The 25,746-nt window shown below is 35.4% G+C and overlaps 2 protein-coding genes across 4 annotated transcripts; one reads left to right on the top strand and one right to left on the bottom strand.

The window, feature by feature from the left end:
* Positions 1–3,854: 3,854 nt before the first annotated feature.
* LOC18431289 (F-box family protein) lies at positions 3,855–5,437 on the bottom strand. Its single transcript, XM_006841414.3, has one exon. It carries the CDS (start codon positions 5,148–5,150, stop codon positions 4,065–4,067), a length of 1,086 nt encoding a protein of 361 aa, XP_006841477.1. The 5' UTR covers positions 5,151–5,437; the 3' UTR covers positions 3,855–4,064.
* Positions 5,438–12,096: 6,659 nt separating this feature from the next.
* Positions 12,097–25,288, top strand: LOC18431290 (Chaperone DnaJ-domain superfamily protein). 3 transcript variants are annotated; one of them, XM_006841415.4, is made up of 10 exons: positions 12,097–12,200; positions 15,195–16,072; positions 21,464–21,593; positions 21,934–22,385; positions 22,487–22,567; positions 22,672–22,770; positions 23,061–23,219; positions 23,573–23,659; positions 24,007–24,078; positions 24,812–25,288. In XM_006841415.4, the coding sequence occupies exons 2-10, from the start codon at positions 15,332–15,334 to the stop codon at positions 25,121–25,123; spliced, it is 2,133 nt and encodes a 710-aa protein (XP_006841478.1). In that variant the 5' UTR covers positions 12,097–12,200; positions 15,195–15,331; the 3' UTR covers positions 25,124–25,288. The 3 variants fall into 3 exon arrangements, with proteins under 3 accessions (XP_006841478.1, XP_020521185.1, XP_088714989.1); XM_020665526.2 differs by having other exon boundaries at positions 12,097–12,529; XM_088858863.1 differs by lacking the exons at positions 12,097–12,200; positions 15,195–16,072 and adding an exon at positions 21,120–21,268.
* The last annotated feature ends 458 nt before the right edge of the window (positions 25,289–25,746 follow it).

The following is a 25,746-nucleotide window of genomic DNA, read 5'->3' as shown; positions in this document are numbered from 1 at the left end:
TCAAAGCTCTGGTAATTATATAGCCCCAAGTGTACACCCACACTCTCACCCTTAATTACATTGGCCACCAGGACCTGCACCGCTTTACTGCCCATCACTTGGTGTGGCAGTTACACAAACCCACACCGCACCATCAATGATTCTGTCCACATGGCTCATTACGAGGGTGAGGAGTTAGAATTCTGGTCAACCCAAGCACGGGCTTGTGCAATGGTCTTGTGCAATGGTCTTAGGCCAAGGATTGAGGTATGGCATTGTTCTGTGATATGGCTCTAAAGTCTAAACAGCTTCCTCTAGGAGTTCACAAGAATTGGCTTGCTACTATTACTATATAATTTCTAACGATCAATGATGGTCATGTATATGATCTTCCCACCAATCTCTAATAACCCCCAAATCCTTTAGCAGTTCTACCTTGCCGGAACTTGGGGTCAACTAAATTGGAGAGTCTACTGGTTTTGCTACAAGTTCCCATGTATCTTAAAAAAGATCAGGGATGTACTTCACTGAGAAGAGAATGCCTCTCTGAATGAGGACACCAGATTGCAATGCCTAAAATATACCTTAGCAGCCAAAGAACCTTTATTAACTAACACCTTCGTTAGGTACTTTTTTTGTTCTAGAATCTCTTAAGGATTGCGAGGATAATATCTTCAACTTAGACCAAGAGGACAAATTTCACCTCTTTCCCTTTCCTCGAAAACATGGCTCCTCCCAAAACCAATTCCTAAAACAACAAAGGTCACATCTTTTTGAACTACACACTTGGAGATTGTTTGATCCCACAAAAGAGCACCTTAGGTTTTCATGAGTTCCCTTTCTACGCCCACCTAGAGTCATCATACAAAAAACAAATTCTTAAAATTCAATTAGGGAAGGAGCATTCATTGTTTGCAACATAGGGGATCAATGTTATGGAATTTATCCTGACAGCCGGGCGAATCTCTCCTTGTAATTCACTCAATAAGTCTAAGTGAACTTTTTTACCATAAGCCAAGCCTCATACCTCTCAATAAAACCTCCCAGTTTGAACTTCAAATTATACTCTACAACCTACTACATGTTTGCCTTCGAGAGAGCTGTTCTTGTCCTTGGTACCATTGTTTCTATGACTTCTATTGTTTTTTCCTCTAAAGCCTTTCTCCGCCCAGTTTGTGGCAGTGTATATTCAAGGTTAACAGCCTCTCTCAGTGATGAATAGCAGCAACAAACACCAGAACATGAAAAGAAGCACACAGTTCAGTTGGATGAATAATGCAAGATCCATTTTCCTTTCTAAGACAAATATGAATTTAGGTTCATTAATTGAATCTCAATGGAATTAACATGCGAAGAAAAAGTCATACTTGAGGTTGTGGAGGCCTCTCAGTGCAAGAACAACAACTCCATGTGATTGTACAGGCTCTCATCTAGTAGAGACAGAAGATCCATTTTAACATGCATAGATTCTAGAAGTATGAACGTATGCATATATTGTATTACTTAATAGACCTTTCATTTCATATTTATTTTATACTATTCTAATTCTATTATTATTAAATCTTAGGTGCTGGAAACTACCAAGCTAGAGTACAGTAGGGGCAAAGGGAGGAGCGGTGAAATGCGTAGAGTTCATAAAGAACAATGGCGAAAGCACCCTGCTGGGCCAACACTAATACTGAGAGACAAAAACTAGGGGAGGGAATAACCCAGTAGTCAACAATGGATACTAGGCATTGTGCGTATCAACCCATGCCGTGTTGTAGCTAATGTGTTACGTATCCCACCTAGGAGTACGTCCACAAGAATGAAACTCAAAGGAATTAATGGGAGCCCATACAAGCGCTGGAGCATGTGGTTTAGTTTGATTGCCAAGCGAAGAACCTTAGTAGGGCTTAACATGTTGTGAATCCTCTTGAAAGAGTGCGGTGCCTTCGGGAATGCAGACACAAGGGGTGCATGGCTACCATCAGCTCGTGGCGTAAGGTGTTGGGTTACGTCTTTTTAATTCTTGTTTACTGCTCCAAAGATCCAAAACTTTAATAAAGAATGCAACTTAAAACACATGAATATTTATAACGGAAAGGTTCACAACATGCAAAGGTAACTTCCCACTTGTCCTCCCATTTGTGGGTCCTGAAAGATCCAATAGGTTAAAAAGAAAATAAACCACATTTCAATTGATGAGAGAAAGAAACAATAAAAGGCTTGCAGAAAAAATGGGTACCAATAATACCTAAAAAAGACAACAAAGAAGAAATCTCAATTGTTCCGAAGCCAAATACTGAAGATGAATACCCATGTACAAGTCTAATATGGATTAGCGACAAGATCCATCTAAATATTTTAGATCAGCAGATGGGAATAAATTGCAAAATTAAGAAAAAAACAGGTAACACCTATCATGTGATCAAAAGCTCATCTATTAACCATCCAGGATACAGGCTGTGGGAAGGGGGAATGGCAAGCTAACTTTGTAGCTCCTAATATGTCAATGGAGCCTTTGGGAGAAAATGCATGCTGAAGTTTCACCAAATCGTGCGCTGAATACTCAGTCAGGACATATTTTACACAATAAATATGTTTTAAAAGTGAAAAAAGAAGGGATGAATGGACATAGATGATGAGTGCAGGCACAATGACAGCAAATTAACACTTTGGTTTCCTATACAGATGAAACATTTACATTGAAAATTGACTCAAAGGTTAAAGCGAGAGGCTCCGCAATGCTCTAATGCAAGTATAACCGAGAGAGAGAGAGAGAGAGAGAGAGTGAGAGAGAGAGACGAGAGAGAGAGAGAGATGAGAGAGAGTCTTATCATCTGATGCAACTTGCGAAACGTTATTCAAAAAATCATGAGTATGAATAGTATACTTCAAATACTCTGGAGAGAGAGAGAGAGATGAGAGAGAGTCTTATCATCTTATGCAACTTGCGAAACGTTATTCAAAAATCATGAGTATGAATAGTATACTTCAAATACTCTGGCGCCCTTCTAAATAACTAAGGGTGTGGTTTGAAAACAATCAACGTAGGGCATACCTCTGAATAATGTGAAAGATGATCTTTCAAAAGAAAAATCTTTGTGAAGGCCTGAAAATTTATTTCCATCTCTAATTATAAAATTTAAAGCTTCAAAAATAGAGTAGATCGAGCAAATATATAAAAACTAGAAAATATTGAAAATTGACGGCCTAGATAACACATTAAAAGATGCACTATTTCCCGAACTTGAAATCCATTTTTTTTCCACGTCTATACATCTCGAGGTCAAGATGATTGATTTGAGTGTTGTTCAACATCGAAAGGACCTCTTCCAGATCCTGTGAATTTTTGAGAGTCTCAATCTTATATAAAATTTTTCCAATAACTAAATCATAGTTTATGATGGTAGAAATTGTCTCAAGTCTAAATCTTTCTGAGGAAAAAGGGGAAAAGCAAAAAGTTGAAACCTGCAAGTCATCTAAATAATGGAAGAATCCACAATCCTGCATATGGTATACGGATTGCATTGCAGCGACATCATCAACTTAAAAATCAATAAGATAATAACTGTTATCCATATTTTGCCCAATGATAAGTGTCATTCTGTGTTGGTCCAAAATGAAGCAAAAAGCAACAAGCAAACAAAACATCAAGAAAGCATTAAGAAGAAGAATTATCTCAACAGCAGCATCAAAAGAAGAAACAACATATGAGTGCTAAAAATCATATCGCTTTATTCAACGTGGCCAACATACCAATCAAGAAACAAAAAGACCTTTATTGGACAACATACATGGATAAAATAAAATAAAACAATTTTCCAGCAAGACACAAAAAGAAGACCCATATAACTATGAAGAAATTGGCAGAAAACGAATGCAGACAGCAATTTTGTTTTCTTTTTTATCAGTAACAGAAACTTTATTAGTAGGCTGCATCCATTATCACAAATTCTGTGTTATATACAATCGATACCAGCACATCAATTAATTATAGCTGAGGCCAACATAAGTACAACATAAGAACTATAAATGAAACATATAAGAGAAAAAAATGAAAAAAAAAAAAAAAAAAAGGAGGTTGAAAGAAATTTGAACTTTTACCAAGAATAAAGTGTGCTTCTATGAGCATATGAAGAAAACCACAATGGGTAAGCAACTGAATTTTTCACTGAGTAAACCTCCTTCCACACCATGCTTTTCAAGTGATACACAAATATATGTCTTTGGGTTGCCAAAAAGATCAAATCCCTGCTTTGGCTTATTGGGAAGATGCTAGGTATAAACCCTTTGATACACCTTAAATTCACTCTTTCCAACTCAACCCAGTTCTCGCCTACACAATCATCCAACACCCATATACTCATGAAACCCTCTGTTATCTGAACAAGAGACACCGCTCCCTCGAGTTCCAATAGATAAACTCTGCAATTATAAGCACCCACTAACACATTTGGCAAGGGAATTCTCATCCAAATTTCTTTATCTAAATTCAAAACAAGTATATGTGATGTACTGTAAGTTAACCAATGAAGAGACCTCCTAGCAAACACAACTTGGTTCCTGTTCATGTGAGTAAAAACATCATTTTGGGTCACTATAGACCTCCTCCATAAGTTGGTTTCTGAATCAAAAATTTGACAAACCAAACAATCGAGAGCTCTTCGACCAAAAGGCCGATAAAAACCAGCCAAAACAACATTGAATTTTTTAAATTTAGGATCAAAAGCCAACCCAACGAGGTTGGCTTCATCATCAGGGTGATATCTAGTTACGGGCCTTGTTCTAGTCCTTGGAAGAATTCTCCATTGTCGAGTAGCTGGGTTGCAAATGTAATAAACCCCACGATTTGGAATACTAGCACAACACAATAACCCATTACAAGATGCCCTAATTTTCACCCGATCGCTCAAGAAATCCAATGAAAACTCAGCCATGTGAGATGAGCTATCGATACATACAAAATTTGATTGGTTTGACACTGACTGCACAATCTCGACCAAAACTCCCGAGCTTGCAGAAGGCATTTCATTGTGGAATTTGATGAAATAAGGATCAGAAGTCAACTTATGCCATGCTTTGCATACGCATTTGAAGCGAAACATAGACTTGACAGGCAATCTAGCAAGAATGTTCATGATAACATCATCGGGGAAAGTTCCAGTCCATGAATCAGAGGAATCCATGATTTCCAAATGCTCCTGACACTCTCTTGCTGCTAGTGAGAGAATGCACAAAAAAACCCGAAGAGCCCAAGAAAAACTAATCAATATAGGAAACCATGACGCCCAAGAAAAACTTGTTTCCAGAGTGGGAATTCAAATCAAAGGAACCCACAATTTCCATAAATAAATGGTTAAAAATGGAAACAAATATCAAAAGAAATTCACCATTACCCGGCATACCCAGTGATAAAATCTCACGGTAAATGCCTCGGAATTCCCATGAACTAAAAAGGAATATTTTTCCCCCTAAAAGCGTCAACATTTCTTGAGAAAAACATAGAAAATAAAAAAGGATACGGCTTCTATGCGGCCAGCCCGCATATTGTAAAAATGCGGGCTTAGCAATAAATATATTTTTAAATATAATTTGGTCCTAATTTTTAAGGAATATATAATTTTTAATATGGAGATCATGAATATGAATAAAAAATTAAATTTTGAAAGCTAAAACAATAATTGTATTAAAAAAAACATTTGAACCGTTAGTTATAATCATTTTTAGATGTACTACCTATTTGCATCGATATTTAAGATGGATGCTTTATACCTGTAGACAGCATATTGTAAAAATGCTATCTAGTCCACATGAAACAATTGTTCATTTACAAATAGCAATGTATATTATGACATTATTTATCTAAATGGTTACAATTGCTTCCGACTGTTACATAAATTGGATGGCTTGGGGTGGAAATTTCTTTTGAATTTTGGATATAGTTTATAACATACTCACAATCGCACGATTTGAAATTTGATGGACAATAGTGGCTGTATTATCGTTCTATTAAAAGTAAATAGTCTCTTTATATTATTATTTTTTATAAATATTATTTTTTATTAAGATTAGATCGGACCAAACCAATAATTTGACTCAGTGGAACTAGTGGCCAGACCCTGGTCCAGTCGAACAGGAGCACAAAATTATATTGGCTCAGAATTGGCAAAACCGGTGATTGACTGGCAGAACCTGTTTGACCAGCTAGTTTTGTCGGTTCTCTTGGATAAACCGGCTCAATCTCTCCTCATCTCTCTCCTCATCTCTCTTGCTAGATTTTTGCATGATTTTTCTTCTTTTTTTTTTTCTTTCTATCTTTTTCTTTTTTTATTGTACGTGGTATTTTATTTCTAAAATCTTTAATAAAAAAATCTCAAAATTTTGACACAAAAAGTCTACCCTCAATGATTAAAAATAAAAAAATTTCGTGCTTACTATTTTGGCATGCTTTCTTGACTTTTTACTGATATTTCTTTTAATATTTTAGCACACTATATTGAAAATAATAATTTATGAATATTGATGTCATAGATTAAATGAATTTTGGAATTAGAATCGTACTAAACTTTAAAATGCAACATTTAATTTTTTTGTACGGGTTGGATTTTTAGGATAAGTTTTTTTTAAATCTCCTATTTTTAACAAGTTTTGAATGGTTTTACCCAATGGTTTAAAAAACGGATCGATGACTCGGATCGGGCTTCCAAAAAATCGATTCGGATCGGCGAATCGGCGATCCGGATCGGGAATCAGGTGAATCGGTCAGAATAAAGCTTTAAAAAAATCCGAAAAAATTATTAAAATTCATTATAAATATTGTTTTTTAGGAATTCAATAAGAAATGAAGGTACTCCATTAAGAATTTTCATGTTTTTGAATGAATATGCGAATATTGATATGTTCTTTCCCTGCATGAACCGCCATTCAGCATTTAATTTACATCACACAAAAGGATAAACATATAATTATCATGGAATAAGTATATCAACATACATGGACTACAATAAAGCATAAAATTAGTAACATATGATCTAAAAATAAAATGATAGACGACGTTATTGTTCTTCTTGGTCACGCTGGTGCCATTGATTGAATTCGTTTAACAATTCATTGATTCGATCTAAAAACGAATCATCGATATTAGCAGGCGTCTGACTATTCCCAAATCCCTGAGTGTTAGTGTTTTATTGTGTTCCCAATCTAAAATCCCCGAAGATTGTCCATCCTTTATACTCACCTGCATTGTCGTGCTCATCCCTACACTGTTGCTGTTGGGACTCGATATGTGAATAATATGGCTGGGATAGGGTAATCATCTCTCTCATTTTCCCTTTGAATAATATGGATTAAAAAAAAAAAAAAACAAATTTTCAAAAAAATCGATCATGGATTAAAAAAAAAAATCACAAATGTTCAAAAAATTCTATCATGGATTACAAAAACAAATTCGATCATGGATTAAAAAAAAAAAATCACAAATTTTCAAAAAATTCAATCATGGATTACAAAAAATTCGATCATGGATTACATAAAATTCGATCATGGATTACATAAAATTCGATCATGGATTACATAAAATTCGATCATGGATTACAAAAAAAAACAAACAAAAAAAGACAAAAAATTTAATCGTGGATTACAAAAAAAGAAAAAAACAATTCGATCATGGATTACAAAAAATTCAATCATGGATTACAAAAAACTCTATCATGGGTTACAAAAAAAGCAAAAAACAAAAAATTCAATCATGGATTACAAAAAAAAAAATAAACATTTCGATCATGGATTACAAAAAAGAAACAAACATTTCGATCATGTATTACAAAACATTCGATCATGATTACAAAAAATTCTATCATGGGTTACAAAAAAAAAAAAAAAACAAAAAATTCTATCATGGATTACAAGAAAAAAAAACAAACATTTCGATCATGGATTACAAAAAATTCGATCATGGATTACAAAAAATTTTATCATGGGTTACAAAAAAACAAAAAATTCGATCATGGATTACAAAAAAACAAAAACAATTTGATCATGGATTACAAAAAAATCGATCAAGTATTACAAAAAAATCTATTACAAAAAAAAAAAAAAAAAATCCGTACGGACTCGCCGATTCCGTACAGTGAATCGGCGAGTCACTGTACAGAATCGTCCGGTTCTCTCTAGAACCGGACGATTTCCGATTTTTCAGCCGATTCGATCCACTTTTGCGATTTTCGAGTCGAACCGGACTCGTCCGGTTCGACTCGGCATTTTTTAAAACACTGGTTTTACCTAATATTTTATCATTTTTTTTAATTCCTAAATTTATGCATATTAAAGAGGTTTGACCAATTGGATAGGTTTTTAAGTGAACCAATCCCTTCACTGGTTCGAACTCCAGTCTGATCCTGATAACACTACGCTCACGTAGCACCTCGGGCGTTGTATTCTAATTACTATGTTATAGTGTGAGCATTATTATATTCTTACTACCTCGAGGATAAGACTAGCTTGGGAAGACATTTTTTATCTAAAATTTTGTGAACTACTTAAAATCAATAGATAATTATATTTAAAGTTTTTTAAATCAATAGACTTTTAAATTATGTAATATTTTACCCCTTTTTTTCCTTGGGCCAATTCAAAATCATGTTTATTTGAAGGAAAAAGTTCGTATAAGGTGTTATAACATAGAAATGAGGTACATCTCAAAAATCCGACAAGGTTGTTATAAGGGTGAAAACCCTACAATTTATCATCTTGACATCGACATATATGGGTATAAATATATATATATATATATATATATTACTTGGACTATCCTTTTTTAGAATTTTTCTTATAGATACGTTAGATCTGCATAATTTATAAAGCTAAAAATTTAATAATTAGGTGTTACAATTGATTTCCATATCATATACAATTGATTTCCATATCATAGAAAGCCTTTATGACATCGAATTGTACTTTCAGTACAATTTTGAGGTATGCCTTAATTCAATAGTATAAGGTCGACACCTTAGACAAATCTCACCTTATTTAAATGGAGATTTTAAAATTAAATCAAAATAATAATAAAATATCAAATAGTTAATATCTTAAGTTTATTTCAACAAACTTCCTTTTCCACATACACAATACCGATTATTAAATTATGAAAAATGTTTTGATAGGGCTGCACCTCTATCAAAATAAGTATATCATTGCCTCAAAACTCACAAAAATTTGCAGTATTGACGTCGAAACACTTCGAATCAATCATCTTAGCCTTGACCATTGTGGTTGCCAAAAAAATATAAATTGCCTTAAAAATAATATAATTATAGCACATTTATAGACAATCCATTTTGCACTAGAAATAAGTATTTATGGATTTGCAAGATCTATATCATTTTTTTAGTTTTCGAATTTGATAGTTGGTGTTAAAAATCGATTTTAGAGCGATTATATATATTTCCAATGCCAAAGTGCTCTCAGAACGATCGAGGATTCGCAACATACTTCATTTTGTTTTCATCAAGTGTAAGTCTTATGGAAAATGCATCCTTAATTTATTCGTGTTTTCAATTTCTAAACGTACACTTTCTAAGAAATGTCCGCTAGCATATTTTTTCGAGTGAATATGATCCACTAGTATATACAAATTCAATGGTGGTTTAGTATATGGTATACCACAAGATTTTCTACCGTCGGTTCTAAATGAGAAACGGCAGAGATTTATCCGGGGTGTATCCATAATCAATGCCACGGTTAATCTTCACCGTCCTTGAGCAGTGAATTATTTAAAAGAAAGTAGTTTGATAGGGCTGCAGCCCTATCAAAATAAGTAAAGCCTCATTTCATAACTTATCAGGAAATTACAATTCAATTGTTGAAAAACTTTTACATCGATTATCTCGGCATGAACATTGTAGTTGCGAAAAAAAAAAAAAAAGATTTCAAGCTCTAAAAATAATATATATTATAATAAATTATCTAGGCCATTCATTTATGTATCATTTTTTTGAGTTTCAAATCCTATTGTCCGTCTTAAGAATTGCTTTTAGATCCATTGGAGATTTTTATTAGTAAAAGTGATTTTCGGACGAGGATTTGAAGCGAGGCTTTATTTATTTTGGGATTGTATGCAATGAGACTATTTACCTTTCATAGATGGAGGTCATAAGTACCAACAACTATAGGATGTGCAATCTAATTGCATGAATGTGTCACAAAATTTGAAAAAATTTATTTTAAAGGGTTAGTTTGGTCAATAAAATAACTACAGCCACCCAATAAAATAAGGGTAAGGTTTGTATAGAGCATAGGCTCTAAACAATCAAATTAGAGCCCACCTTTAAATAGTATCGAGAAATGTGGTTTCAATAATGGATATATTTGTGATAGTCTTAAAATATATTTTGATATTTATTTACAAAGTTTAAAGCTTAAAAAATAGTGTAGATCGGCCTATTTATGAAAACTCGAAAATTGACAGTCAAAAAATGCATAACAAAATACATTATTTTTAAAACTTGAAATCAATTTTTTTCTCATATCCACGTATCTTGATGTCGAGATGATCAATTTGAAGCTTTTTAGACATCAAAACAATCCCGTGTAATGAAATTTTTGAGAAAGGTTCAAATGTGATTGTTTAGAGCAGCGTTTTAAAAAACGCCGAGTCGAACTGGACTCGCCCGGTTCGACTCGGAAATAGTGAAAAAGGAACCGGATCGCCCCAAAATCAGAAATCGTCCGGTTCTAGAGAGAACCGGACGATTCTGTACAGTGAATCGCCGATTCACTGTACGGAATCGGCGAGTCCGAACAGTGAATCGGCGATTCCGTACGGAATTTTTTTTTTTTTTTTTTTTTTTGGTAATCCATGATAGATTTTTTTGTAATACTTAATCGATTTTTTTGTAATCCATGATCGAATTGTTTTTATTTTTTTTGTAATCCATGATCGAATTTTTTGGTTTTTTGTAACCCATAATAGAATTTTTTGTAATCCATGATCGAAATGTTTGTTTTCTTCTCTTGTAATCCATGATCGATTTTTTTGTTTTTTTTTTTTTTTTTGTAACCCATGATAGAATTTTTTGTAATCCATGATCGAATGTTTTGTAATACATGATCGAAATGTTTGTTTTTTTTTTGTAATCCATGATCGAAATGTTTGTTTGTTTTTTTTTAATCCATGATTGAATTTTTTGTTTTTTGCTTTTTTTGTAACCCATGATAGAGTTTTTTGTAATCCATGATTGAATTTTTTGTAATCCATGATCGAACTATTTTTTTCTTTTTTTGTAATCCACGATTGAATTTTTTGTTTTTTTTGTTTGTTTTTTTTTGTAATCCATGATCGAATTTTATGTAATCCATGATCGAATTTTATGTAATCCATGATCGAATTTTATGTAATCCATGATTGAATTTTTTGAAAATTTGTGATTTTTTTTGTTTAATCCATGATCGAATTTTTTTTTGCAATCCATGATAGAATTTTTTGAAAATTTGTGATTTTTTTTTTAATCCATGATCGATTTTTTTGAAAATTTGTTTTTTTTTTTTTTTTAATCCATATTATTCAAAGAGAAAACGAGAGAGATGATGATTCTGAGGCCACCCTATCCCAGCCATATTTTTCACATATCGAGTCCCAACAGCAACAGTGTAGGGATGAGCACGAAATACTGTAAATTAAATGCTGAATGGCGGTTCATGCAGGGAAAGAACATATCAATATTCGCATATTCATTCAAAAACATGAAAATTCTTAATAGAGTACCCTCATTTTTTATTGAATTCCTAAAAACCAATATTTATAATGAATTTTAATAATTATTTCGAATTTTTTTTAAACTTTAATCTGACCGATTCACCCGATTTCCGATCGGGATCGCCGATTTGCCGATCCGGATCAGTTTTTTGGAAGCCCAATCCGAATCACCGATCCGTTTTTTAAACCATGGTTTAGAGCCTCGGCACTGTATAAACTTTTCCCATAAAATAATTTCCTTTCCCTGTTATTTTTATAAAGCCCCGGGCCTACAGAAACTTCATGCTTAAAATGGTGCATACATTAAGTCCGAAAATGTTGAATAAAAGCTTCATTGTCCAAAGCACGTAAATATCTTTAGCGGCAATATTCCTACCATTGCATTCTAACGCAACATCTCTCCTCTCTCTCTCTCTCTCTCTCTCTCTCTCTCTTGGAGCCTCCGGTTTCTAACTCAGACTGCATGCATGTCTCTTGATTCCAGGTACTTTCACGCCTCTTTCTCTCTCATACTCGTTGCTTGGCTTGTACCGTCTCTGACCATCTTCTCTCTCTCTCTCTTTCATTGTTTTTCACAATTTCCTCTCTCCTCACTGTCTTTTCTGGCAAGGTCCCTTTCCATGTCGCCATTTTCATCGGTTTCTTGTTTTAGGTCATTGATTTTCTTGAGTTTCATTTATCTTAGTGAGCAATTTGGAGATCCAGGGTTTAAATTTGCTCAATGCATTTTTCTAGTTTCGGTGGTTTATGCCTTTTTTATGAGATTACCATACTAGATAGGGTTTTGATTCTTCTCTAGCCCAATTCATCAGAGTGAGTATTTTGCCATTGATATATTCAATTTCTTTTCGGTGTATTTGTGTTACGTTCTTTATTTTCTTGGGTGTTTGTTGATTGTTTTTGCAATATCTTACTAGCAATTTTAGATACCTTGAAATGTTGCATATGCTTGCATCTTGACTGAAGTTTTTTGGCCTTATTTTTATTTGGTCGTGCCTTGCATTGTATTGCTGTATTATTGCAGCTATATTTGGTTATTTACTTTTAAATCGAGGATAATCTGCTATTACATGAACTGAATTTTGATATTTAATGTATGTTTTCTGTTTAATGGCTCCAATGGGATTTTTGCCCTAGTTTGTGTTAAGGGTGGGGTTTGTATGCCTTGGGTTTTTCAACTGTGGGCTTTGACTTACTTTTCTTGGGAGCGAATCACCAAATAATTACTTTTTTTTTTAATTAACACATGGAGGATCAAGTAAACCAGATATAGAAAAAGCTTAGAAATTCTCTATTTCTTCATTTAAATTTCTTGATCTGTGTATTTGTCATTGGGTTTATGTTTTGGGTTGAAAATCTCCTCAATAGAAAGGCCTTTGTGAAATTACTTGCTATGTTATGGCTTTTCATGTGCTTTGGGTTGGCATTCACATTACTAAAGGATTAGTGTGCTCAAGATTCTTCTTAATACCGAACGCCATTTGCTTTTTGCACTAGCGAACCTCGGAGATTGGCAGTGTTGATAAACTTTCAGGAAAAAGAAAAGATTGTCAGTGTTGATAAACTTTCAGGAAAAAGAAAAGATTGTCAGTGTTGACGTTTGGGTAGGATCTTTCTTTACAGAAATTCGTTGGTGTTATTATACAACAAAACTATTCAGGAACCTACTACAAAACATTATAGAATTTTGGTGAGGACCGATGCTCAAGAAACCGAAAGGTCTTCTTATTATCTACTGTTGAGGATTCAACTTGTACTATTATGCTTTCACATTCAAGTGGCATCCGCAGTCAAATATAGCCATTTATACTGAATCATAGTTCACATGCTACTTCCTTAGAGCTTGTTAGAGAAAACTATCTTCATTGGGTTCACTTTGATACCATTTTGATACCATGTCACATATACAAGAGGTGTGCTTCCTCTTCCTTGTGCTTTTGATCCTACGCTCTTTGTTAAAGATATTTATTAGGATTCATCGAGCAACATTGTCTGAATGATTTGATGGCTTAATCGGCCATCATGGTGGCGTGTGGTTCATGTGCGTTATGGTCCTGGGTTCATTTCCTGCTTTGGCGCCCTGGACACACTGCTCCCCCTCTCTCTCTTTCTAAACATCGTCTGAATCATCTAATAGAACATATGTAGAAATTTCCTTAAGTTTTATGACAATTCTTGTCGCTTATCTTTGCGACATATAATACGAAACAGATAGCTCTTGAAGAAGAGCAATGTCAATTTCTCCTTTTCCACTAATGATTAATGAAGAATAATGCTTCGAGTCAGCAAATTTAACACTTATTTTTTGTGGACACAGAACAAGAGAAACACCTGATTGATTGTTCATCTAACTCCAAATTAAATTATTATTTATGCTATTATAATGTCGTGGATCTAGTATGGTGCCATTAGATGCTCTTTTTTTAGCAACTACTGTCATCCTCAATAAAACGTTGAAGATTGCATTTTGTGATAGCTCTCTTTATTCTCCTCAAATGCTCGAACCAATTATATCTTTCGTTATTCGAATTTTAGTGCATCTGTTATCTTTAAGAGCTTCTCATCATGATGTGAAACTGAAATCTATAAATCCTGTTTGGGATATCTAGTGGAATATTGCTGATGCTAGTTGATTGTTGTTATGATGTTTGATCAAATTAGTATCACTCAGAAAGAAAGGAACGCATTATAAAAGTAAATTTGGGAATTTAATTAAAGAAGCCTTGTTTATTGTACATGCTATTCTATCAAAAAATTCAATTACACAATCAAATAAGAACCTTGTCAATGAATTATGTTGAATCCAGATCTCAAGTAAGGAACTTGATCCATTTCAAACAGCATTCAAGAAAATTTTACGAGTACCATCTATCTAGGCAGGCATTGGATTCATGCCTCTTCACAATATTGAAGAATGCATTTTTATTTTTTTTCTTTGGCTTGGACAATGACAATGTAGAATCTTAGATGGCTTTACCATACCGGTTCTTTTGCTTGTGATGCAAAGTCATAGCTATATCTGTTAAAACTTCTACATCCTTTTCTTTATAGTACTTACCCTAGAAAAAGATAAGCCACAAACAGGATCCATTGTACATCTCTTCTCTTTGCCTTTTTCCTTGTCTGCTTTCTATCATCTTCACTACCAAAATCGTTATAACCTTAGGAGTGACAGTATATTTTTTGTGGTTTATAGAACAACGTTTTGTATGTTCTTCATGAATTGGTTAGGTATTTTAGGAATTAGAGCTTAGAAACCAGACCCATCTTGGTACTCTATATGTATTTTTCTAATTTACTTTTTCTCCATGTGACATGCTCTTCATATAATTGTTTGCCATGCAATTTTGTGGTTTTATGTTGAAATATATCATCAATTGATTGCACACCATAAAGTTTTAAAACTGGATATGGAATGTCAAAATCTCATTTAGATGTCAACATGTCAATAATGCTTTCATTCTAATCGCTATTTCAGGTGTGCTATAAGCTTCCCAACTGGCTAATAGGTGCAGATTATTTTCTCTGTAAATGGATTGGTAACATCTTTGTATTCTGAAAATGTGGAGTTAATGAGAAATAGCTCCGATCTGTATTTCATCAATTTCCAGTCACATGGCTCGAAAAGGTACTGCCCATAAGGTTCCGGTTTCAGAGTCAGAAGCTGTTCCATCAAAGCAGAAGAAACCTAGTGACCAATGCAAGAAAAGCAGTCCATCTAGAGGTCAGTCAAAGAAAACCAATTATTCAAAAGATGGTAGGAAAAACATTGTAAAATCAGAAAATGTAGTTCACAAAGAAAGCTCTGAAATGAATACAAAATCAACCAATGGACATGCGACTTTTTCACAAGAACAAAGAGAAAATGGAGATAGATTTGCATATGGGTCTTCTGAGTTTGGAGAGGTTGAACCTATGTCAATAGATAAGGATTCTGAATATTCAAGAAATCCGTCTGGGTGCTTACAAAATGGAGTTCAAGAGAAGATGGCAAGTTCAGGATCTTTAGATGATGTGGGTTCTAGGAGTTTGGGAACTTCGGCATTGTCTGTTTTAGAAATAGTCAGGGAATGGCTTAAAAAACAGAATCCGAGGCTCACCACTTTAAGGAACATGGTATCAAATGTTTGTGATTGTATAATCGCAAAGACCAAGTATGCTTACCCAATTATTTGGAGGTGGCTTCATCAATTTGGGAAGACAGTGCTGCTACTATCCCTGGTTTGGCTGGACTGCAGTCTTAGGGGGTTTGATTCATTGTTTCGTTTGGGTACAACATCTTTCTTTACTGTGATCTGGTGCAGCATTCTTTCAGTTACTGCAATGATAGGGACTTCTAAATTTCTTATAATGGTGGTAAGTTCTATTTACTGGTGGACTGTCTTTTCTGTATTCATTTCATTAACTAGAAAGTTTACTTTCCTCATCTAGAGAATCTTGATCTTTTGAATTCAGTAAAATTTGGTAGGGTAATGACAAGTCGTATCATTCGGGGCGTTGTTTTGGTCCACAGTAAACAAACACAAAGTGAACTCAGACGTATAATATATTGTGAAGTTGTGACTTTAAAGTTTTGCTTTTGCTATGTAATCGTTGAAAGGGAGCATGATGCCAATCTTTGATGATCATGTGTTATGTTGTAGATGATGCTCACAACTATATAAATGCGTAGAGGAAACTAATTTTTCTCAACCTTCATTCAAGGAGTCATATACTTTGCTATTAAAACTAGCTAAGTTTGATATAAGAGCACAAAACAACCTACTACCTTAGTTCATAGGGAATAGAAAATACCTTTTTCTAAGAGTTCTGGGGGCTTGAGAGGGATGATCGTTTTTCTCACTTTCCGTTTGCCATTTTGCTATTAATTCGAGTATTTTTTATTTTTTTTCTTATGGTTGATACTGTTGATTTGCTGCAGAACCCAAGAAAGTATTCTCACTGAAGCGAGTGAACAGAACTCTATAATTGGTTCAAACTCCAAACACATGCCTCAATCAATATCAGAATGCACAATCACATATCCATCAAATACTTACCACTCAGCCCAATTCTTTAACATTTCCTTTTCAAACTTTAGGGACTTAGCCTAGGTTTAGGCTTTAGAGTTTAGACTAGAGCCTAGGTTTAGACTTTTGGACTAGCTCATCCACGATCCCTCGTTGAATTACAGACTGATTTGCAAGTTGGTTCCTCCTAAGTAGTTATGGTATTGTTTGGACGCGATAAGTTAAATTTGAATAGTTTTTCGGTGATGTTTACATGGGGGATGATGGTTCTAAGTTGCTTTCAAGCAAGAGCTATGAATTTCTTGTGGAAATGATAATCTCATGGTAAACAGCTCTGCAGGAAAGGCTGTTGCTAGTTACTGATTGAGCATATTAATTTTGTTGGTTCTGTAGTTCAGCATGTGGGATTCAAGACTTGATGAAGCTGCGGTTTTATGTGTGTAGCATTTGATTCCTTTATTAGATTAAGATGAAAAGATCCATTTTTTGTAACTCTGGTAGCACGATTGAATTTGAAAGCGAGCCATAGGCTTTCTGTTGTAGAGAAAGAAAGAAAGGGTGACAAGTGGCAGCAGTATTCTCTTGGATAAGTTATCTAACTCAGGTCTTTGGTTTACATTCCATGTTTTAGGCCTCTATTTGGAGTTCGCATCTTGGAATTTTTCTCTTTTATGTTTTAGAATAAACTTTCTGGGATTAATCAGAGAACTTACTTTTGGAAACTTTTATTCTCGACTTATATCTTTTGGTTAACAACTTGTTCCCACAATAAATATTTCAAAAGTACATCTTTATCAAAAGAGAAAAAAAAATAATCAAAAGTAATATGGAATTATGGAATAATAGATTCTTCTCTGCAAATACCTTCAACTATGATAAGATTTGCTCTCCAACAATTTTTGTGGATAGGCTAGAAGAGGTACACATCCACCTTGACCTGCGCCATTTGACGGGGGAAAGTTTGCCAGGTTTTTTATGCTCTGGGGCATTATTTTTTCCTTCCTTTGTCATTGTTGGTTATATAGATGTTCCGATGGCTTGGTTTTGTAGGCTTTTTACTTTTAGTTTTCAATTTCCTTTTTCCAATTTAATGAAATGCTTTATTACTTTATGGAAGAAGTATGGATGAATACATGCCTTTTAATCATGATAAACATTTGAATAGTCACTTTGTACCAGTAGTACAATTTATAAAAAAAATACCTTTTAATAGAAAGAAAACTTTGTTTGCGTTGATATTGAAATGGGTGTTGAGATTACCATGATGCATGGCCTTGGATAGTATGAGTTCAATATTCTAGTAGTTATCTTTTGACACACGCACACATGGGTTTTTCTAGAACGTAATGTGGGCTTATGAAATCCTACTCATGATTAAAATAAAAGTAAAATTACCCAAACACTACATCAACTTAGTGAGAGATATGTACTATGGAGCTTTAACTAGTGTACGAACAACTAGTGGAGAGACGAGTGAGTTTTTAGTGACAATAGGTCTACTTCAGGGGTCAGCATTGAGTCCATACCGCTTTGTTTTAGTTATGGACAACTTAATTAGGCACCTACAATATGAGGTACTGTGGTGCACGTTGCTCGTAGATGACATAGTTTTGATTGATGAGATGCGGAACGGCCTCAACGCAAAGTTAGAACTTTGGAGAGATGCTCTAGAATCTAAAAGTTTTAAAATTAGCGAGACTAAGATAGAGTATACATAATGCAAATTTAGTAATAAGGAGTAGAGACGAGGAAATAGTTAAGATTATTGGCTAACAATTACCAAAAAAAGTGCACTTTTGATACCTTGGGTCGATAATTCAGGAAAATAGAAAGATTGAGGAAGATGTCGCACATAGAATTAGAGCTGGGTGGGCGAAGTGGAGATGTGCAACTGGAATTTTATGTGATCGCCGCATACCAATACTTACCAATGCAACTGAAGTGTAAGTTCTATAGGACAGCTGTGAGACCAACTTTGTTTTATGGGGCAGAATGTTGGGTGGTCAGAAAACAATATGCCTATAGAATGAGTGCAGCGGAGATGAAGATGTTGAGATGGATGAGTGGCAAAACAAAAAGGGATAGAACTTGAAATGAATACATTTGTGAAAATTCATCAATAGGCAATAAGATGAGAGAGATTAGACTTAGGTGAGCTGGCCATGTGTGTGTGATGCAAACCCTATACAACATTTGTTAGAATGTGCAATTGAGTTCAAGTGGAAGGTTCTAAAAAGGCAAAGGGTAGATCCAAAAGGACATCATTGGAAGTAGTGAAAAAAGATATGGGGCCTTATGGCCTCACTGAGGGTATGACCCTTAATAGAGCAGAATAGCAGACCAGGATTCGTGTAGCCGACCCCAATTAGTTGGAAAAAGGCTTTGACGATGATGATGACTCTAAGCATGGTTGACTTTATCATCTTAAAAAGGAAGGGTGTATCCCATCAATTGAAAACCCCTTCAAAACACAACGGTGCAAAAAAACTCTAGAATCTTATTGAAATCAGGTTTGAGTTTTTTTAGAGTGATTTTAAATATATACTCATTCGAAAATTTTGAAATAAAATATTGATTAAGTAATTATTAATGATATATGGGTAGTTTATGGTCACTAATTTAGGAGTGTGGGTTATTTAAGCTCACTATTCGAGTGGTGCAACTTGGAGTCCCCATGTGTTTGTAATTCTTTTGTGTATGTGGGTATTTGAATTTGTTGTTTATCATACTGAACCATGCACTGTCATGCCTGTAGTCTGTCTTGTTAATGCCATTATTTATTTGCTGATGCTTTTTTTGTTAATTTATGTAGGGAAACTATCATACATAACCCCCAAAAATAAAGGGATTTCAAATGGAACCCTCCCTTTTCTTTTCCTATCAAGCGGTGTTACTTTTTGGGTTTGGGTTTCCTGGACCCCCTGCCATATCCCTCTTCCCATTTTGACACATGTTTCTCCCATATTATGCCCCCCAAAATTTTTTATTTCCACCTGAACATTCTCTTTCTCAAGCTCTCCCCATTCTCTCTCTCTCTCTCTCTCTCTCTCACCTCTCCCCCACTTCTCTCTCTACAAAGAACGCATGTAGATTTGTCAGCCATTTTATCCTTTTGCAAGAAATGCCGTATGCTCTCTCTCTTTCTCTCTCTTCATCAGAATTTTGCATAGTTTTTCTCAATATTTTCTAATTTTTCCATTGTTGTCTGATATATGGAAAATCAGCCTTATATTTGTACTTCTTTTGTGTGTTTTTTTATTACCTACTGATTTATGTTTTTTTTCTGTGCTTTTTTTGTTCTTATACATCGGTGTTTATCTTTCGAAATTTTTATTCTAAGTTTCCCTCTTTCTCTCTATAATGGGTATTATTCGAGAAATCTGTATGGTATGTTATGCATTGATACAAAAGCCATTCAGGCTTGTCCCTAACTGCTCTATACTATCTTGGGCAAGTGTTCCTGCTTTGTCGCAAATACATTTGGTATATTTATTGATTTACGAGGAACCTTTTTATCAGAGAAGCAGAGTGTTTTCGTAGTGGTGATTTTTATGAAATGGTAGGCTCAATTTTTATTTTGTAATACCCAAAAAAATTGTTATCTGATGCCTTGTTCACCATATGCAAACCGTAATTTCAATGGTGGTCTTAGTACATAGGGATCTCCATGCATGTGGACCGCCATTATCTCTTTGGTATGCTTATCTCATTTTCTATTCAAATGTCAATATTTGGGCTGTACAATTATTGCTCTTGCGTCTTATTATTTTTCAAGAGTTGGCATGTTGGCTTTGTGCCGGTGAAGGAAGTTTTGTTTTCACCTTTATGTTTACCCAAAAATTTTGTCAAAAAGTTGTAATTTTTCATTGGAATATCATAAATGTATTTCTCCTCAATAATTAGTCAAAAGACGACTTTTGGAAACGTTTTTCTTAGTTAAAGCGAAGATTATTCATGATGTTTTAGTCCTCACAATGATGGTAGAAAACCTTGAGAAACGTGGGACCATGAACTGTTTACCTTTTTTGTAACTTGAGAGAGAGAGAGAGAGAGAGAGTTTGTGACAATGAGAGGGAGAAGGGAGATAACTGGGAGCGTTTGAGAGAGAACCTATGAGTGGAAACAAAAATTTGAAGGGGGAACATGTGAAAATGTGAGGAGGCATACGGGAGGGGTCCATGACAACTAAATCCAAGATATAAGAACATTTGATAGGAAGAAAGAGGGAAGGTCTCATGTGAAATCTCTTATTTTCTAGGTGTTAAAGTATGATATTTACTCATTTATTTTATTTATTGTGTACTGTGCTTCTGTTAGAGCAAAAAATCCGTTTACTCCTCCGGCAAATGACCTACTCCAGAGGATTTATTTTTTTATTTTTTGTTTTTGATCAGAAATTTTGGGATCCACTTTAGAATCAACAGATGAGTACCTCAGAGAGAGAAAAAAAGGTTTTTGAGTACCTAGACACCTAGATTACTGTCCAATTTTTGGACCATCTGCTTACACTCCAAGGGTGTGAATTTTTTAAGGCTGATCCAGGGTGAGTATTCTTTATTTATTTATTTATTGGGTTGGTTGTCAGGTTGAGTAGGTCACATCGGTCTCGCAAATACTCCCAGCTAGTTTTTTACCATAGGGAAGTAAATGTACATTGTGCTTCTATGAGGGCATACAATATTTTCAGTTATTAATTATTTGGAAAGTTACATTTTCTAACTTATGTCTTGTTGTTCAGGCCACAACTGGCATGGCAACCATCTTACTTGGCTTCTCCCTTGCAATTGTAATAGTTGCCTTTTTGGCTCTAGTGTTTCTATGGATGTATGGCAGCTTTTGGATTACGGGTCTTGTGATCTTGGTTGGAGGTTTATTCTTTACCCATTTCTCTAAAGTTGGCCTTTCTTCATCTTAGAAACAATTAATATTTTGTTAGGACATACACTGTAATCCAGTGACCAATGGAAAAATCATGCACTGTTGGGGTCATCACCATCCAATGAAATGTTCAGTGATGGAGCATGTGGGACAGAAGTATAGGATGTAGCCATAATGGTGGGTCCCACTTTCTCTACATCACCACCCATCATTTTCTTGAATGGTGATGATGCCAATGTACTTAGTTTTCTGTAGTCCATTGGATGAAAGTACACTTCCCTTGCTTTATTTCAAAGTGTGCTACTTATCTGTTGCCCAATGAATTTGCAGGGGTCGCTTTTTTGTTGAACCAAGAACGCATCGCTCTCCTGATTACCACATTATATGCAATTTACTCTGCAAAATTATATGTTGGGTGGCTTGGGCTTTTCCTGGGGATAAACTTGTCTTTCATATCCAGTGATGTTTTGATTTACTTTCTAAAGAACAATATAAATGAGCGTGAATCAAGGGGTGCAACTGATGAGACTCAAGGAAGGCCAGGTGCCTTCTTTGGTGAGCCTCTCCATTCTGGTTCCTCTGATCCAGGGTTTCAAACCGCCACTGCGAGATCCACAGACCAAGGATTTCCTTCAACCAGTGGTGCTTCTTCAGAAACAGAATTGACATCGGAAGAGGAAGTTGTACGATTATTGAATTGTGCCGACCACTATGCGGCATTGGGCCTATCTCGTTTCGAAAACATTGATGTTCAATCTCTTAAGCGAGAGTATAGGAAAAAAGTATGTTTCTCTTCTTATGAATGGCTCTGTTACATATGCTTGTAAATCCAGTGGTTGAGGAAATTGTCATGTTCTAATATTTTAATGGTTTCTTTGACTAGGCAATGCTGGTCCATCCTGACAAAAATATGGGCAATGAAAAAGCGGCAGAAGCCTTCAAGAAGCTTCAAAATGCTTATGAGGTTTTATTTAACTCAAGTTGGTTCTTCCAGTTGATCATTGTTATGAATGTTTACATCTGGAATCATTATTCATGAACCTTCACATAACTTGGAATCAATTTCAGGTATTACTGGATTCTTTGAAGAGAAAGTCATATGATGATGAATTGAGGAGGGAGGAACTTCTCAACTACATCCGTAGATTCCAGAGTGCTTCTCAGAGGGTGTGTTTCTTTTTCCTCCTATTTTTGTGGAGAAAAAATACTTTATAGAAAAACCACAATCCATTGAGTCATCACTGTCAGTTGAAGTGGTGGATGGTGATGGATAGATCCCATGACCCGAATGGTGGGCCCTAACTCTCTGTCCATGGACATCCATCATTTCATTGGATGGTGATGAGCCAATGTACTATTGGTTTTGCCACTCCATTGAATTACAGTATCCTTTCTCTGTTTCTCATGTAATATGGTCTGGAGTTGATTTGGTTTCCAAATTTCCATTACTTCTCCAGAAAGGAAGGCAAGGTTTCTTTGGACCTGGCTTCTCTCATTCAGAGGTTGATGAGGAGGAACCTAATGGTGATTCAAAAAGGATAGCTTGCAAAAAATGCAATAACTTCCACTTATGGGTCCACACTGACCGTTCAAAGTCTCGGGCCCGATGGTGCCAGGTTTCCTTTTTATTACCTTTGCACTTGTGGATGATGATTGATTTGGGTGCTTGTTTAGGCACTAATGAACTGGGAGTGTACCTGTATTATATACAAGGCTTCAAAGAGGTATCTACCATCCTTCACGATGCAAACAGGGAGATTAAGTGTAGTGGGGTGGATGTCCCAGAGGGGCCCATAATGTTTAATTCCCACTTCTGGCCATTAGGAATGGATGCAGGATGCCCATTTGAAGTATTGTATACCATAATCCATCTGTTTACTATATACTTTCCCTAATGAACATCAATAGGAAATACATGATTAAATTTCCACTTGTGAGCTTTATGATTCTTTTTTTTTTGTTTTTTTAGGATTGCAAAGACTACCATCAAGCAAAAGATGGTGATGGGTGGATCGAGCAATCTGGTCATTCCTTCTTCTTTGGATTGTTGCAGAAGGTAGTATTGCTAAGTGGTGCTTTGAGGTTCTCTTAATGATAGCATCTAGTCATATTGGAATTCATCTCTAGATTATTGTCACTTATGCTCTTATTTTGATAGTATTAGTCCAAGTTCAATTCCTACAACTGAGCTACCCCCAAAAAAAAAAAAAGTATTAGTCACATTGATGTTCATCTCCTGATTAGTTTCTTATATGCTGATTATGCAGTTTGGTTTTGCATTGTGTATTCACCTCTTGGCATATTCTCCCATTTATGTGATAACCAACTGTATTATTTCTAACAGAACTTTCATTTGACTTGTATCAGAAACTAGCTAATAATTTGATGTGCTTTGCTTTGTAGGTGGACACACCCTATGCATATGTCTGTGCTGAAAGCCGGATATATAATGCCACTGATTGGTTCATTTGTCAGGTATTACCTATCCCCTTGAGTAATTCATCATCAATGATTTGACTTACTTTCCATAATCCATCTTGTCCAGTGATTGAAAACCATGCAATGCTGGAAATTATTTACTCAGTTTTTCGGTCTGCAAGTATTTGGCTCAGTGGCATTAATGCTCATTTTGAAGGGAGCAGAAAAGAAAATGGAAATTCTCTAAGATTCTCTATTCAAAAACTCGGAACTGGTTCTCCCAGAAATTCATGTATCTAGTACATAAATTGTAACCCAATGTTTCTGCTATGTACATTAACATTTCAGCAGAACTGCCTTTAGGAACCAAACATAAGAGGCTCACCTTGACAAACCTGATCTCCTGGTGTTCTTTGTGCTTATTTATCTATCAACATATGTTTTTTTTTTCATGGAGAAACATGAAAACATCCTCTTTGTTGTGCAATAATGCTAAAATGGTAGGCAAACTCTTTTTTTCCCTTCATTTGAAAATGGAGAGGTACCTTGCAATTCTTTCAACCAGTTTAATATTACTTATCTATTGCAGCAAAATATTTGACATTGATAGAGAGAGGGGGGGCGGGGGGTGTGATGTGTCCTTCAGTGCCCGTGCAGGTGTGTGTTGAACTATGGCACACCTGCCAGGAGGGGCAGAGAGAGAGAGAGAGAGACCCAGTTGTCTTTGAGAGGGAGATTTGGACTTTTCTCTACTTGTGCAGCTCATCGATTGCTTTATGGTGTCATGCAGGGAATGAGATGCCCATCCAACACTCACAAGCCAAGCTTCCATGTAAACACTAGCATGGTCTCAAAGCATGCTTCTAAAGTAGGAGGGGGAACAGCTCACAGGCCTGGTGGTCCCATGCCCAAAGATGGCTTGGATGAAAACATGACTGAGGAAGCCTTCTTTGAATGGTTACAAAATGCGGTCCGGTCTGGCATGTTTGAGGGTGCTGACACCCCCTCTGACAGCCCTGGCCCCATGGGCAGTAATGGTAATTCTGGTAAATGTAACAAGAATTCTGGCAAGAAGAAGAAGAAGGGCAAGAAGCAATGGTAGAGAGAGAGAAAAGGGGGGGACGGGGAGGGTGAATGGGCTATTCCTGTATTTTTTATCCACTTTGGGCTTGTTTAGAGAGAGAGAGGCTAATTCTGCATTTTGTGCTGGTTTAGAGAAAGTGAGGCTATTCTTGCAGTGTAATCCATTTCTCCCATTGCTGTGGTATCTCTATATGTTGTGCTCTTTTGGGTAATGTATTAGCGCCGATAATTTTTCGTCTATTTAGAAAAAAAAACTTTCAAATTTCATAAATCTTATCCACATCTTTTTTCTTCAACTTTAGGTATTTTGTGATCAAAATAACTATCACGGTAGTCATATTATCGTAATAATTATCACATTTTATACGGTATTTAAAGTACTGCAATAACTAAAATTAATATCATGGTACTTTTAAATACCGTAAAACCTAAAGCCAAAAAAGAGATTCTTGAATACAGGACGATGAGGCGTTTTGTCCCGTTTTCGCTGGATTCTGACAAGACGGACGCGTGAAAAAGAACCAGAAAGGAGGGAGGGCCTTCTCTCTTCCAAATGTATGGTGATTTTTCTTTCCTCTAAGAAATTTGCCTTATTTGTCCTGTACATCTCCTCATACCTCTCTTCCTCGACCCACCGGTGAC

The sequence above is a fragment of the Amborella trichopoda genome, chromosome 2 (assembly GCF_054954075.1).
Source record: "Amborella trichopoda isolate Santa Cruz 75 chromosome 2, AtrichopodaSantaCruz75HAP2 v2.0, whole genome shotgun sequence".
In the NCBI taxonomy this organism is placed as follows: Eukaryota; Viridiplantae; Streptophyta; class Magnoliopsida; order Amborellales; family Amborellaceae; genus Amborella; species Amborella trichopoda.
This window is presented reverse-complemented; position numbering and strand designations above follow the sequence as displayed.